This window comes from Mesoplodon mirus (genome assembly GCF_964341445.2).
Source record: "Mesoplodon mirus genome assembly, chromosome: 2".
NCBI lineage: Eukaryota > Metazoa > Chordata > Mammalia > Artiodactyla > Ziphiidae > Mesoplodon > Mesoplodon mirus.
In genome coordinates this window covers 21,713,609-21,729,790 of record NC_138977.1, presented here as the reverse complement: position 1 = coordinate 21,729,790, position 16,182 = coordinate 21,713,609, and the positions used below count along the sequence as shown (strand labels likewise).

The following is a 16,182-nucleotide window of genomic DNA, read 5'->3' as shown; positions in this document are numbered from 1 at the left end:
AGCTAAGAAAGGGAACCATGTGGATATGGTGGGAGGGGCATTGGGAGTAGCCTGTTTAATGACCCTGAAGTAGTATTTTGCCTGTTTTTGAGGAAAGTGGGCGGGGGCGGTTGGGGGTAGTGGTGGCTAGTGATGCGAAGTGAAGCACCTAAGGTCAGAAGGTGAGGAGTGGGATAGGGAAAGAGCTTTATCATGGTAAGCCCATAGGCTATTTGGCTTTTCTTCTGAACAAGATGGGAAGCTAAAGGAACATATTGAGCAGAGGAGTAAAATGATCTGATCTATACGTTTAAAAGTTCTTAAGGCTGTAGGGGAGTCGTAGTAGAAGATGAATGTTGTTGTAATAACCAAGGCAAAAGATGGTGGAAGCTTAAACCATGCTAGTAGCTATGGGAGTGAATAATAAGTGGTTAGCTTCTAAATATACTCTGAAGGTAGAGCAGAGGGGATTTATTGATGGATTTCAAATGGAATGGGAGAGAAGGGAGTCGGGGATGACCCTAAGATATTTGACCTGAGCAACTGGAAGGATGGAGCCAAGCCTAACTGGGATGAGGAATGCTGCCTTGGGTGCAGTGGGGGAGCGCCTCTTGAAGGAAAGATCAGCAGCTCGGTCTCGGACGTGCTGTGATTGAGGAGACTCTTAGGCATCCGAAGTGGGCTTGTCAGGTAGGCAGTTGGATTTGTGACATTCAGGTTCTGGAGAGAGGTCAAGTTCCACGTCTGAATTTATGAGTGGTCAGGATACTTGATATTAAGAGGTACATGATTAGATGAAATCAGTAAGAGACACTAGTGTAGCTGGAAAACAGAAGATCTCTTAGTTGAAGGGCTTAGGCCAGGAGAACTCTGGATTTTAGGAACAGGAGATGAGAAGAAACTTACAGGAGACTCTTAAGAAGGAGCAGTCATTGAGGTAAGAAAAAAGTCAGAAGGCTGTGTGATCAGAAGCTAAGTGAAGAAAGTGTGGCAGAGGCGCAAGAGGTTAACACTGTCCACTCCCAAGATGAGGATTTCCTCTTGAAATGAACTTCTCTGTGTACATAAGCCCTGATGAACATGCCTTTATCCTGAACTTCACTCTGAAACAAAAAATAGCGATGATCCTGTGCGGTAAATCCTGAGGAAAACTGATATATTAGCACTCCAAATTTTACTTTTTATTTTGAAAAGAATTTAAAGTTACGGAAAAGTTGCAAGAATAATCAATTTCCACATCCTTTTAAAAAGATTAAGATTCACCCATTGTTAACATTTCCCCACATTTGCTTGTCACCTTCTTCATAAAATAATAATTAGAATTATTACTGAAACCTTTGCCTCTAATAATTTCACGTTTATCTCCTAAGAACAAGGTCATTCTCTTACATAACAAGAGTAGTATTTCTTTTTTTTCTTTTTTTTTTTTTTAATTTTATTTTTATTTATTTATTTTTGGCCACACCTCGTGGCTTGCAGGATCTTAGTTCCCCGACCGGGGATTGAAGCTGGGCCCCATGAGTGAAAGCTCTGAGTCCTAACCACTGGACCGCCAGGGAATTCCCTCCAAAAGCAGCATTTCAAATTCACAAATACTGATTAACGTTGGCGCAGTAATATCATCTAATATATAGTCCGTAGTTAAATTTTACCAGTTATCCCAATAATGTTCTTTATAGTAGTGCTACTCAGAGTACTGGTTTATCAGTAAGGAATGTGCCCTAGAATGTAAATCAATGTACTCATTCCTTCACCAGGAAAGTCTTGTAATGAAAAGAAAAAAAAACACAAAAAACTGAACTAAGCAATGTGCTTAGCAATGTAGTTGTTTTTCCTTCTGTTTTAAGTTCCTGTCATGGACAGATAACAAACAGTTTCATGTCGAGGACTAGCAGTCAGTCCATGGATCATATTTTGAGTAATACTTCATAGTAAAGTTTTTTCCAGCATCATACATTGGGTTTAGTTTTTCATGTGTCTTTAGTCTCGTTTAATCTGAAAGTTTCTCAGCCTTTTTGATTCTCATGATAATTGGCCTTTGAAAGTAACAGGCCAGGTTTTTTAGGATGTCTCTCAATTTCTGCACCCCTGTTGTTTCTTCATGATTAAATTTAGGTCAAGTGATAAGAGTTACATAAATGATTTTGTGTCCTCCTCAGTGTGTTATGTTAGGAGGCACACTGATAACCAGTTTGTCTCATTATTGGTGAAGTGAATTGAACCACTCAGAAGGCTGCCAGGTTTCTCCTATAAAGTTAACCGTTTTCCCGTTTTTAATGATTAAGTAATCTCTGATGAGATACTTTAAGACTGGGTAAGGATCCTCTTCCTTAGCAGACTTGCCTTCAATAGTTGTAGCATCTGTTGATGATTCTTGCCTGAATCCGTTATTACACTGGTGAAATGTGGTATTCTAACTAGCATTCTAGAATTTATACTTTCATTATTTGCTATTCTACTATAGATAGTTTTCCCTTTTCTCCTTACCTATTCGTATATTTATTGAGCACAGTAAATACAAAAATGGAATTATAGGTGCTTTTTTGCTCAGCTGATTATAATCTACTACTAATTACTCATTTTGATGCTGAAATTGCTCAGTTTGGGCAGGTGAGGGCCCCTTTACATAGCCTCTGGTTTTGAGAGGTTCCTGTCATTTTTTGAGCCTCTCCCTTCTGGCGCAAGATGTTGCAGACTAGTGTTTTCCCTACTCCAAGCCTGAAATTAGAATTAGCCATTTCTCCAAGTAGCACTGGTTCCTTTTTAAAGGAATGGTATTTGGAAATGTGTGGACTAGTTGTGTCCTTTCTTTGCTATTATTGGGTGAAGCAGTGGATTATGTCATTGCCCTTTTAGCAAGAATGGGCTAGGATATAAGAGAACAAGAGAATGTTGGTTTGTTTGTTTGTCTGTTTTTTAAATCATGAGTTTATAATATATTTCATTCTAATCTACTACTACAAGGCTCCTCCTTGCCTCTTCTCTATATTTCTTTCTCTGACAGTGAGAACTCTGCTTCCACCAATATCATTATATTTGCTAATTTGTTCAATCACTCAACGTACATAAAATAGTTTCAGAATTGCTGTAATCGTGCTTCTTGACCATTAAGCTCACTAGGAGTTTAAGATTTGTTTATAAGTTTTATTTTGTCTTTAGATGTCTTTACAGTACTTGGCTTATTTATTTAAATTTTTCTTTTTTATTCACTTGAAATATAGTTCAGTTCATTAATTTCTGTTTGTATTCCTTGTAGGGTTTTTCCCTTGTCCCTTTTTAAAAAAATTTTACTTTCAAATATTTAAAATATTAACATAGTTCCAAAAATTAAAACTCACGTGCAGTGTGCTTAGAGAAGTATTCACTTTCTGTCCTTCTCCTTCCGACCCCTTCCTCCTCCCTCAGAACCAACCAGTTTGTTTAGTTTCTAGTCATAATTTGTTTTTCTTTCGTTTATCTTTTCTTCTTGTTTCCTACACAGAAGATAGCACTGTGTCTTGTACACAACACAAATGTACATATATATGTACATTTATTCTCTCTTTTGTTAACTTAGCAGTATATATATATATCCTGGAAATCATGTCAGCTCATAAAAATCTGTATTCTTTTTCACAGCTCCATAGTACTGCATTGTGTGCACGTTCCACAGTTACAGTCAGTACCCATGCACGGGCCTTTTTGGTTATCAGGATTTCTTAACCTTGACACTGTTGACCTTTTGGACCAGGTAGTTCTTTGTTGTGAGGGGCTGTCCTGTACGTTGTAGGATATTTGGCAGAGTCCCTGATCTCTACCGGCTAGATGCCAGTAGCACCTCTCTAGTCAAGACAATCAAAATGTCTCTAGACATTGCCAAATGTCCTCTGGGGGCAAAATTGCCCCCCCTCTTGAGAACCACTGATATAGATGATAGAAACTCTGGCAATTGCTGCAATCTCTCAGGAAGCATTAATAGACAAGAAGGAGCTGAAGACGGAATCCTGGGTAATACTGGCAGTTCAAGGAGGTGAAAAAAGGAAGAAAGCCTTCTACAGAGATTAAGGACAGGCTAAGAGATCAAGGGAAAATCAGAAGTAATGATGCTGCAGAACCCCTGGGGTGAGGGTTAGGGTAGGGCTGCCTTTTCAAAGAGCAACAGTGATGGGAACACAGGAGAAGACAACCAGTGAAAGGTTTGGGGTGTTCTGGTTTGTGTTTTTAAATCACGTTTGACATTTTAGAGGGTATTATTGCCCTTAGGACAGTTTCACCAAAGTGACGGGGCGGAAGATATAAACCAGTAAGTTGAGAACAATATAGGAAACGCTGAAATAGAAAGTCAGCCTTATAAAACTGTGAAGGAGAGGAGAGTCTGCTTCTTTCACTGCTGTGTCCACAGTGCCTAGAACCCCTGGCACACTGAATGAAATGCAGTCTTGAGTGCGTTGTAGGCTTGGGAGGAAGAGCTTAAGGAGAGAGAAGATTCAGGAGAGAAGACGGTAGACAGTTCAGCAGGGCCCTGTAGGGAAGTACAAAGGGCTAGAATGACTCCCTTAGCACTGAGAAGGGACTTCAACAGAAGGGAGTAACTTGATCTGAGACCAGATAAAAGAACACAAAAGGGTCATTCTTGTTCTTGTAGATTTTTTTCTTTTATTTTTAAAGCTTCAGTCGTATAAGAAAATAAAATAATAGCTAATGAACACTTACATATACCACCTACCTTTAACAATTTTTAATGTTTTCCCTTGTTTCATTATTTCATTAATTATTATTATTAGCTGAAGTATTTTAAAGTAAATTAAAGATACCCCAGCATTTCTTCCCTTAATACTTGCTGTACATCCCACTTCCAAAAAACAAGTACTATTATCAGTGAACAGTTCTCCACATCATCTAATTCGCAATTTATATTCAGATTTCGTGTGTTTTGTAGCTAGTTTTTCAAAACAGAATCCAAATAAGGTACATTTACTGCGTTTGGATGTCATGACTCTTAACTATCTTTTGATCTTAAAATAGTCCACTCCCCTCCTCTCCTCTTTTTTAAGGATTTTAACTTATTGAAGAGATCAAGTCTTTCAGACAAAATAGACTTTTCTGATTGTTTCTTCATGATGGTATTGAATTTATTCCTCTGTTATTTGCATTTCCTATAAATTGGGCATTAAGTCCAAGGCATGATAAGATTCATTGTCAACATGAAGACTTACTACATCAAGGGCACCTAAGTTTGTCCCATGGAATGGTGATGAATCTGATCACTTGGTTAAGGTTGTGATGGTCAGAAGAGCAGGACCTTTAAAGTGGTTATCCAGTACAGGAATGGAAAAGGATTCAAACCTGAAAGCTTTCATGTTCTCAGCGAACTAAGACACAGAATCAGTTAGGGAGCGTGAATGTAGTGAGGCAGAGTGAAAATTCAGAGATGAGTACATAAGGAATGAAAAGGCTGGGTGTAATGGAAAGGGAGATACATGTAATTGTCTTCAAATATTGAAGGCCAGACGGGGTGTTAAAAGAAGAGATTTATTTTACCTTGTTGCTTTAGAACGGTTTTTCAGAGCAAGGTTCAAGAAGTCAGCCTAGAATCTTGTTAAAATACATATTCCTCATCCTTCACAATCTGTTTTTATATGTTTTCAGGGGATTCTTAGGCATAACCGGTGCCCTAACAGGTACAGCTGAACTAACATGAATAAAGTATAGAGAAGTTATTAAAATACAGGTCCTGGATATGTGTCTAAGAGAGCTGTCCAAAAATAGAATTAGCTGCATAGCAAAGTCTGCATTCTCCGGCACTAGGGATATACTTAACTATATTTCTTTCTTTGATTTTTATAACTTCTGCCCATTTGTTATACTTCTGCTTTTTGATCTTCAGAATGCTTACTGTGGTAGAAAATCAAAATTTCAAAATGAGATTTTTTTTTTTTGTTTGGAAATACACGAGTGAAATTTGGCACACAATGTCTTTTATATAGGATTAACATATGGAGTGAAATGTAATGAGATTAATTTAGTTGTTGCATGAAGCCTTATATAAAATAAATGCTCCCCATCTGTGGAAGAAGTGTTTTGTTCCTGGTAGACAGTCTGATATTGAATGGGGCCATTCCGATTCTAGCACTTAGATTCTGATCACCTAGCTAGGGTATGAAAATTCTTTTATCTTTGTACTAGTGTATGCTTCAGAATTTCTCGGGAGCAACATGACAACACTCATCTTTTATTCAGGGTACAGGTGAAAAAGTAGGAAAGAGAAAGTGGGTGTGCAATGGATGAGTATGGATCTTAACAAAATAAGTGCAGGTTTTTGCTGTTCTTTTCTATCCCAGGCCAGATAATTTGAGATACGTTCAAAGTATGCTGACTTTGGGAATGTAGATTTATATGCACAACCGTACTGAAATGAAAAAAGTCGTTTTAATCTTTGACAGGTATAGATTGCATTTATTATTGAAAAGAACTGCAGGTCTTCCCTGGTGGCGCAGCGGTTGAGAGTCTGCCGACCAATGCAGGGGACACGGGTTCATGCCCCGGTCCGGGAAGATCCCACATGCCGCGGAACGGCTGGGCCCGTGAGCCATGGCCGCTGAGCCTGCGCGTCCGGGGCCTGTGCTCCGCAACGGGAGAGGCCGCAACAGTGAGAGGCCCGCGTACCGCAAAAAAAAAAAAAAAGAAAGAAAAGAACTGCAAATATACTGTATTTTATATATACACATATATACAATTATAATGAAGTCACTTTAGTAATACATTAAAACACTGTTTTTTTCCCTCTGAAAATATTTTCAGTTCTGAGCCATCGGAAGATGAAGAGTCCCAAGGCCTTCCTACCATGGCAGGTAGAAATAATAATGATATTTCAGAATTGGAAGACCTTTCGGAATTGGAAGACCTTAAAGATGCTAAACTTCAGACCTTGAAGGAACTTTTTCCACAGAGAAGTGACAGTGATTTACTTAAGGTTATACTCCTTTATAGTAATTGGTTAATATAGTTGTATTGATGATGAAAATGTCTCCTATATCCAGTGCTGTATTTAGTGGATAGTCATTTTTCTAAAGATATCTTATGTTTGAAGGTAATTATTAACTTTAATATTTAATAAAGGCAAATGCCAGAGATTTACTTGTTGAGTCTTATAGTAGCTGAGGTTTATTCACCTATAAATAGTATAATCTGGGCTTCTCTGTATCTCACATAGGTTGTGAAGTTTTTTGTGTTTGAATGGTTCTAAAATGGGGACAGCCTTCCTCCCCCCACCTCTCACTAGAAACTCAGAAATGTCAGGAGGCTTTTTTTCTTTTTTTCCCCCGAAATAACAAGGAGTTGCTATTCACATTTAGTGCATGTGACCAGGGATGCCAAACACCCTACAATACTGAGGACAGTCCTGCATAACAGAAGAATTGCCTGCCAATAGCACCCTTGCCGAGAAATATTGATTGAACTATAGAAACAAAATAAGTGGCTGTAGTTGGACTGTTATAGGTATCTATGTCTTATTATAAGAGCAAATAAAAACTCACCATTCCATTAAGTTTTAGATAGAGAATAAATCTCTGAAGGTTAGTAAATAGTTTATCCCTAGCTCTGCCACTTAGTGATTGAATGATCTTCGGAGAATCATTTAATTATAGGTGCATAGTTTTTTCCCCTTTGTATTTATCATCACCACCACCCCACCACCCCCGACAATTCCCCTTCCCCAAGCTGAGGCATAGGAGGTACCATATCTGTGTGGGCTTGGCAGGTAACTCTGAAGTGGTGGACATTGGCACATACCCTTTCTAAGAGGGGTAGCTGCTCCTTAGCTTTGGTAAGATATGACCACGTGAAATCAATGACAGCCTGTTTTTATCGAATAATTCAGATTTTCAAATAAAGTGAGAAGGCTGGATTTTTATTTGGTGTTGATCATCAATTTAACAGCTTTATTGAGATACAATTTACATGCCGTAAAGATCACCTATTTAAAGTGTATACCTTATTGGGTTTTAGTATATTTACAGAGTTGTGCAACCATCACCATAATCTAATTTTAGAACATTTTAATCATTCCAGAAGGAAACCTTGTACCTATTAGCAGTCACTCTCCATTTCCCTCCCCCAGTCCTAGACAACCACTAATTTCTGTCTTTATAGATTTGCCTATTCTGGACATTTCATATAAGTGGGAACATAGAATGTGTGATCTTTTATGACTGACTTCTTGCACTTAGTATAAGATTCTGAGGTTCTTTCATGTTGTATCGGAACTTCATTCCTTTTTATGGTAACTAAAGAAAGACAAAACCAGAGATACCATTCAGGTCAAGCGAAACATGTCTGAACCAAAAATGGTCCTAGGCCTGCTAGTTTGAACTCTTTAAGTGTAGATTATATTCTTCCTTTGTTCTCTGGTATATTTAATATGAATCTTTTTTTCCCAGATCATTTTGATACCTTCTTACTGTTAGCTAAATGAAACTTTAATGGTATCTTGGGTCTACATTTTCCCCTTCTAGTAGCATAATTTGCCTCCCAATGGGGTTTTTTCCTAGAAAAAGAAGGAACGGATGTAGCCACTAGTAGCAACACTTCAAAGCGTTGGAAAGAACTTTCAGCAGAATAAACATGATGGAGTAGTAAAATACTCAACATAAAGAAACAAATCTCAGTTTAAAAATACTTTAGCTTGATTGCCAGTTTTTCAGGTAGTTCAAAGGGATTTATTTCCTATAGAAACATTTATCTCTAATTTTATAATTACAGTGAAAAAATAGGATTGGTATTAATAGGTGAACTTTGTATGTATATTTCAGTAGTATCTGAAATTTTGGGAATTTAGCCTATCACTTGCTCAAAACAGCACTCTCTTGAAGTAATCTGGATTTCAAGTGATCTCCCATCATTTCAAGAGATTTAAAGGTGACATAGGTTACTCTACAAAGGCCTTTAGACCCACATAAAATAATTTAAGAAGTTATAAAATATAAATTTAGTCCTAGGCTTGATAAGAATATGCTTTGACTATTTTGAAAATGAAGAGGGGCTTACAGGATATCTGATGATCCAAGATAAGGAAAACTAGTATAGAAAAGAGCATTATCAATTTGTTTTGAGGCTATTTAATTTAATACAAAAATAGCTTATTTTAAAAAGTGAGATCTTTTTGAAACAAGTAGCTCATTGGAAATACAGGAAACTATAACAAGAGAAAAATATGGGATATTTAGTTTTTTCTGAAATCCAAAATGTTACAGAACAGTATAAAAAATAGTATTTTGAAACTGTTAATTATGTAAGCCATATATTAATATGTTCTTGAACAAATTCAAGCAATTTAGAGCAATTTAGAAATAGAGCAAATTTCAAGAGTCCTTTATCCCACTCAAGAAGTATTAGATTTAAAAAAAATTATACCAGAATTGTGGTTTCTTTTAAATGTCTGTCAGTGTCTCTCTCTCTCTCCCTCCTTCCCTCCCTCTCTCCTTCTCCCTCTCTCTTTCCGTCTCCTTCCCTTCCTTTCTCTCCCTCTCTCTTTCCCTCTCCTTCCCTTTCTCTCTCTTTCTCCCTCCTTTCCTCCCTCCCTCCCTCTCTCTCTCTCTCTCTCTCTCTCTCTCTCTCTCACACACACACACACACACATACAGTGCCTGGACCCACTCATAGGTAGGAAGTTTTTGAGACTTTAGTGCACAGCCTTGCAATTAAAATAACAAAACCTTGAATACACTGTACATAGACTGTGTTTTATTTTTTGCTTTAAAGTGGTGATAAGTAAATCTAATATATTTTAAGATATGCTTAGGTAAGTTCAGACTTTAGATAAACCAGATTTTCTGAAAATTTATCATAGGATTTAATGAACTTAAGCTAATATGTATATATTTCTCCACTCTGTATATTTAATATATTCGTTCTTCAATATTTGGTAACTTTGCAAAATAATTCTTAAAGTATTATTTTTAAAACATTAATCTTTTCTTATTTTGTTAGTTAATTGAATCAACGAGCACTATGGATGGAGCAATTGCTGCTGCCTTGCTGATGTTTGGTGATGCAGGTATGCCTGACTTAGTTTCAAGCCATGCTGACTTAACTAGTTATATAATAACTATCTTCTCATTTTAATATTACTCTTTAATTTACCAAGCTCCTTCATGAATTCTTATAGGAACCTTAGGAGGTATTAACAGCTTCAGGGTTTTTAGATGAAAATTGTGAAGATTAAGAAGGTTTAAAAAGAAAAAAATTAAGGGAATTACCTGAGGTCATACAGCTACTTGGGAACTGGATTTTCTGGGTTGATTTTTTTTCCCCAAAAAAGGGAAGGGGGCAGTTTTTTCATTGGTAATTTTGCTTGTTCTCTACAGATCAAATCTCATATCAGTGAAGTTTTGGGAGGTATGTGTTTTTTCTTAAGTGTCCTTTCTAATTGCATTATAGTTTTATTTACATAAATCTGAGTCAGGAACATAATGTCTTAAGGAACGTCCTAGCTGGTAATCAGCATTCCTACATTTAGTAAATATTTACTCTGTAATCCAGGCTTAGAATACAAAAGTACATTTAAAGGAGCTTGCATTATAAAAAACACCTCCAGTTTTTTTTAGTAAACGCTATCTAGATTTTTTTTCCTACATACCAAACAAGTAAAAATAACCTATAATCTCACTACCAAATAAAGTATTTAAGGAATGAAAGCAAACCTACACACTATTATACAACACACACACATTAGATTACAAAATATGATTATAGTATTGGTTTGCATTTTAAGAAAAATCATATGATGATTTACCATGGATAACTTGTCAGTGCAATCAGATTTATCTAATGAAAAAATGCCTCCATAACATTCCTCTGTGACTACTCATAGGATTAGTTTATTAACTGTTTCTCTGTTAATTAGCATTTATGGTTACATTATTTCATTAACTATAATACAAAAGTAAATAGCCTTGTAAGTAAATCTTTGTTATTATTTCTATAGGCTGAACTTCAAACTAGGATGCTGAATCAAAGGGTATGCACATTTTAAAATTGAACATGCACTTCAGTGTTAATTTTAAAAGTTCTGCCAATTTATGCATCCATCGACAGTGTGAATGCGCGCACGTTTATCTAAGTAGGTAGTTATACAAAAATAGAAAACACTGTAATGTGTTCTCATGGGCCCATCATCTTTCTTCAACAATTATCTACCTCATATTTACCCCCCTAAATGGATTGTATTGGAGTGGATCCAAAGATGATGATATTTTATCCACATGATCTCTCATTCATAACCAAATCTTACAATTCTTCCTTTTCCTTTACTTACTAGCTGTATAACCTTGGGCAGTGTGACCTAACTTTTCTGTCTGTCCCCATTGCAGGAAAATAGTATGATAATTGTATCAAACTCTTAGATTGTTATGAAGAAGTGATAAAGTTATTCTAAATTTCTTATAGTGAGTGGCACATAGTAAGTACATAGTACATGTTAGCATTTCTTTGTTCTTAAGGGCCATCTGATAGTAGGAAATGGTACAGGAGAAGGTTGAGTGTGTCTTCATTACAGTATCCCTACTGTAAAAGTTCCTGAAAAATGGTAGGCTCAGTTAACATTTGTTGAGTTGCTAAATGGTTTGGGGCATTTTACATATTCTTTCTTGTCTTCATAATACCTCAGTATTCCAGAATCTTTCCAATGAAAAATTTGTTGAATAACTTTATTCCACAGCAGTATCTATAATCTTTTTTCTCTTGAGCAATTTATATCATTCCACTTTATTCATTAATTTAACAGATATTTATTGTACACCTACTACTGGTTGCCAGATGCTATTTTAGGCACTGAGGGTACATGCCGGAACAAAATGGACAAAACCTCTGCCCTCATGAAGTTTACAGTCCTTATTAAATTTGAACTTAAGCTGAGTTTTTTTTATTATCATTCTTATACTAGACTTTGATATAATTTGTTTTTTTTTTTAGTGTTAAGTGGCAAATTACAAGGAAAGAAAAAATCAGGTTTTTCTTGTTTTTTTTAAGTAAACTTCCATGCTTCCTCTTAGAATGGACAGGATAGTCATATATCAGTCATCCTTATCTTTAGAATAGTACACTTTTTTTTTTTTTTTTTTTTTGCGGTTCGCGGGCCTCTCACTGTTGTGGCCTCTCCCGTTGCGGAGCACAGGCTCAGGACGCACAGGCTCAGCAGCCATGGCTCACGGGCCCAGCCGCTCCGCGGCATGTGGGATCTTCCCGGACCGGGGCACGAACCCGCATCCCCTGCATCGGCAGGCGGACTCTCAACCACTGCGCCACCAGGGAAGCCCCTAGAATAGTACACTTTTGAGGTAATGTATAGAATGACAGCTTTGTCTCACCAACAAAAGGCCTGTAAGACATCTTGGACAGTTCCACAAATCTTGATGTTGGACATTGGTTTTACCACAAATTACAATCTTTTATAGACAGTATCATCCTGCATGTTAAGCAATAAAGGTATCTTTTTTGCATCGCCTTCTGAAAGTTTTCATTTATGAATACTAAGTTATAAAAACAAAAATGAGTATCTGAAGTTTTACCCTGCTTTAAAAGGTAAAAATATGAATTTACTGATGTTGTCAGGAATCTAGCTATCTCTTCCATTTCTCTATATATGTATAAGAGTAGGCAAAATATTTTTGTGTGACTATCATCCTGTTTTTGCCGTTTTGTAACCTTTTTTATTTCTAAACGTCTACTCAGTTCTTTATAACAGTGTATCCTGACTTGTCTAATAGCTTATTAATGGGCACTTACTTAGTTAAAAAATTTTTATGTACACCTAAGCAAACATTCGCCATCAGTTTTGTAAATAAATTCCTAGAAAAAGAATTGTTGGACTGAAAGAAACACACATCTAAAATTCTGAGATGTGTTATTTAGACTACCTTCCAGAAAGACTGTAACAATTTATAATGTTTAAAAGTGGCTGTTTGCCCACAGTCTGCTACAGCTGTCCTTTTAATCTTAGGATGAAAAAAAAAGGCGTACTTTATTTTACCTGTCTTTAGTTATTAATGAGGTTGACCATCTTTTCTCTTTTTTTTTCCTGTTGAACTGCCTGTTTGTGTTCTTTGTTCATATTTTCTTTTTGCAGTTTCATGTTTTACTTTTTATTTTTAAATATTGAATTTAAGTAAAATATATTTTTATTTGGGGTGTGAGGTACATGTCTAACTTACTTTTTTTCTTCCTGAAATTGATGATGGGTGCACCCCAAAAAAGGTGGGAATGTATGAGACACGTAATTGGGAAGTGGTATTTAACATAGAATATTAACTTATTTTCTTTAGATATGTGCACAATTTTTGGTTAATAATTATAAATAAATTTATATGTAGGTAACTAAGCATTGTGTGCTCTTATGTAACCTTTTGTACTAAATTTTTAGTTATGTGTTTTCTCCCACATATATTTGCTGATTTATGCCTGTAGCCATTTTATATACATGTAAAAATTTGATGCCATGGGCCTCCCTGGTGGCGCAGTGGTTGAGAGTCCGCCTGCCGATGCAGGGGATACGGGTTCGTGCCCCGGTCTGGGAGGATCCCATATGCCGCGGAGCGGCTGGGCCCGTGAGCCATGGCCGCTGGGCCTGCGCATCCGGAGCCTGTGCTCCGCAACGGGAGAGGCCACAACAGTGAGAGGCCCGCATACCGCAAAAAGAAAAAAAAAAAAAAAAAAATTTGATGCCATAATATTAACCACAGAAAGATATATAAACAGATAATTAGGGCTGAAGAATTCTTTATTGACCAAGAAAAAGCTTTTGTTCTTTTTAAGAAAGGATTAAACATGTCTAGGTAAAATGGCATAAATCACCTAGTTTGAAGCTTTTTATTCAGACTTTGAATATTAGAATATTACTAATGGTATTCACTTAACCCCAGCATATATAGATGATAGAGTGGTGGTTATATTTTCCCCTTTTTTTTTTTTTTTTCCTTGCGGTACGCGGGCCTCTCACTGTTGTGGCCTCTCCTGTTGCGGAGCACAGGCTCCGGACGCGCAGGCTCAGCGGCCATGGCTCACGGGCCCAGCCGCTCCACGGCATGTGGGATCCTCCCGGACCAGGGCACGAACCTGTGTCCCCTGCATCGGCAGGCGGACTCTCAACCACTGCGCCACCAGGGAAGCCCCTTCCCCTTTTTAAAGTGGATGCTGGCAATTAGTTGGCATATGCAGAATGCACATTTACTTTATGAAATAAAGGGGGAAAAATTTAAGCATGCATACTTAAAGCATGTAATTACTATACATTGAAATGTTCATGGCATTCAATTTTGTTATAGCCATATTATGAAATTTTCATGCTTACAGCTTAAAACCTGTCATGTCTGTATTTATTTTGAATATTATATTTCTAAAAGTTTTATTTCTAACTGCATAGTTAGGGTACTGATATAATTAATACTGAAATCTTAAACCTTTGTAAGCTTTCAGCAAATGCTTTCATACTAGCACTGCAGTATGTCTCTGGAATTTGCTCTCTGAAAGCGAAGGTACTGAAGAAGTATATGAATGTATACAAAATAAAAAATACACAGCATAGCTTCTCCAGATCATGTAGATTGAGGTCTTTTCTCAGTCATAACAGAATGTGCAGATTTCCTATTACTGTCATACAGTACTCTCTTGTGTTATACTTTCTTGTTTTTATGTTAAGAGCATTAATCGCTTGAGCTCTCTGTATCTCAGTTCCTCCTAATTTGTAAAATGAGTATATACTTACTTCGTAGGTTTGTTGTGGAAAGTAAATGAAATAGCAGTTTATAAAAGCCCCCTGCAAAGCCTGGTACATAGTAGACCCTTAATTATTGACAATTATCTGATGCTATTCAGATAAGCTGATGGGCTCAGTTTTTTTTTTTTTTTTTTTTTCACTACGGAACATTCAGGCATTGGGGAGAACCTCTTCTTCCTACTATAGAATTACTTTCAATTTAAAGTTGTGTATTTTTAGCATTAAATAATGTGATGGTTTACAAATAAGTACATTTTTACAGTGATTTCTACTTCTGAAAGACTGAAAAGAGGCTCTGTTTATTTTTCCTTCAATTCAGTTAACATTTATTGAACGCATGTCATATGTAGAAGAAATAACATTGGGCCTGATGTCAAGAGAACTGTCTACAAGTATATTCATTATAATAACCTTTTTGCCTTTGTTTTGCATTAATGATTCTTATAATGTATGTGCAAACTTTGAATTTCCTTCTCTGTTCTAGAAGGTGGTGGACCCAGGAAAAGAAAATTATCTTCTTCTTCAGAGCCATTTGAGGAAGATGAATTTAATGATGATCAATCTATGAAAAAGAAGAGATTGGATCAAGTGAGTTACATTTGAATTGCAACATCAAAATTAGTTGCTTAAGCACAGAATTTGTTGAGTCTGTGGACGTACTAAAAATACACCTCAGTGAATCAGTCTTCTCTCTTACAACTAAGAAAATTTATGGTTGCATCTCATTTGTGACTGATTTTGCTTTCTTCTTAATCTATCCAGTATTAATTGCATATCTCTGCGTTATAAAATTGACTTAAAAAATATTCTAGTGTTGTGGTAAAGTACCTTTTGGGGAAAATATACTTTAAATTTTATTTCATAAAATTTAATAGATACATATGGTTGAACAACACTTACGTAAAATAGCTGTTACCAGTACCAGCAGCATTTCTTACTCCTCAGTGACAACTACTTATAATTCTTATAGATGACTCCTTTGATATTTAACTGCTTATCTAAAAATAATAGTGGTTATGCTTTTACTGGGTTATTCTAGTTTTCCATTAACTTTTACTTTATGGAGTGGATGTACTAAGAGGCCTCCCAGTGAATCTAGACATAGTCCTCCCTGTCTGCATTCATGACAGCACAGTTTCTTTTTGGTAATCAACTCAAAATCAGTCACCCCAACTAGCACAGTAACCTCCTCCTTTGCCTGTGATTTAGTGATACATGAAGCCCTAAATAGCAGATGGCAATCTGTACCCTAATTTAATGGGATAGTTATTGTGTCCCTCCATAGAAGTATTCTAGCCTTGAGAACTAATAACGATAGGCAGTAGAAATTCTGTGAGTTTTAGGTGTGAGGAACTACTAGGATAAGAGACTAGGCCCACGTTTTAGTTTACAGACCTACGCATAACGGCTGTAGAAGAAGTAGCATCATATTGATTGCTGATTCAAAGCAT

General features: G+C 36.5%; 1 protein-coding gene across 3 annotated transcripts in view; it reads left to right on the top strand.

The window, feature by feature from the left end:
• Positions 1-16,182, top strand: part of SMARCAD1 (SNF2 related chromatin remodeling ATPase with DExD box 1) — a 71,503-nt gene that overhangs the window by 17,311 nt on the left and 38,010 nt on the right. For 2 of the 3 annotated variants that reach the window (XM_082639820.1, XM_082639819.1), the window contains exons 4-6: positions 6,760-6,931; positions 9,949-10,015; positions 15,216-15,319. In XM_082639820.1, coding sequence (XP_082495946.1) covers positions 6,760-6,931; positions 9,949-10,015; positions 15,216-15,319 — 343 coding nt within the window. The remainder of the gene's footprint in view (positions 1-6,759; positions 6,932-9,948; positions 10,016-15,215; positions 15,320-16,182) is intronic. The other variant, XM_082639821.1, reaches the window with a different exon arrangement.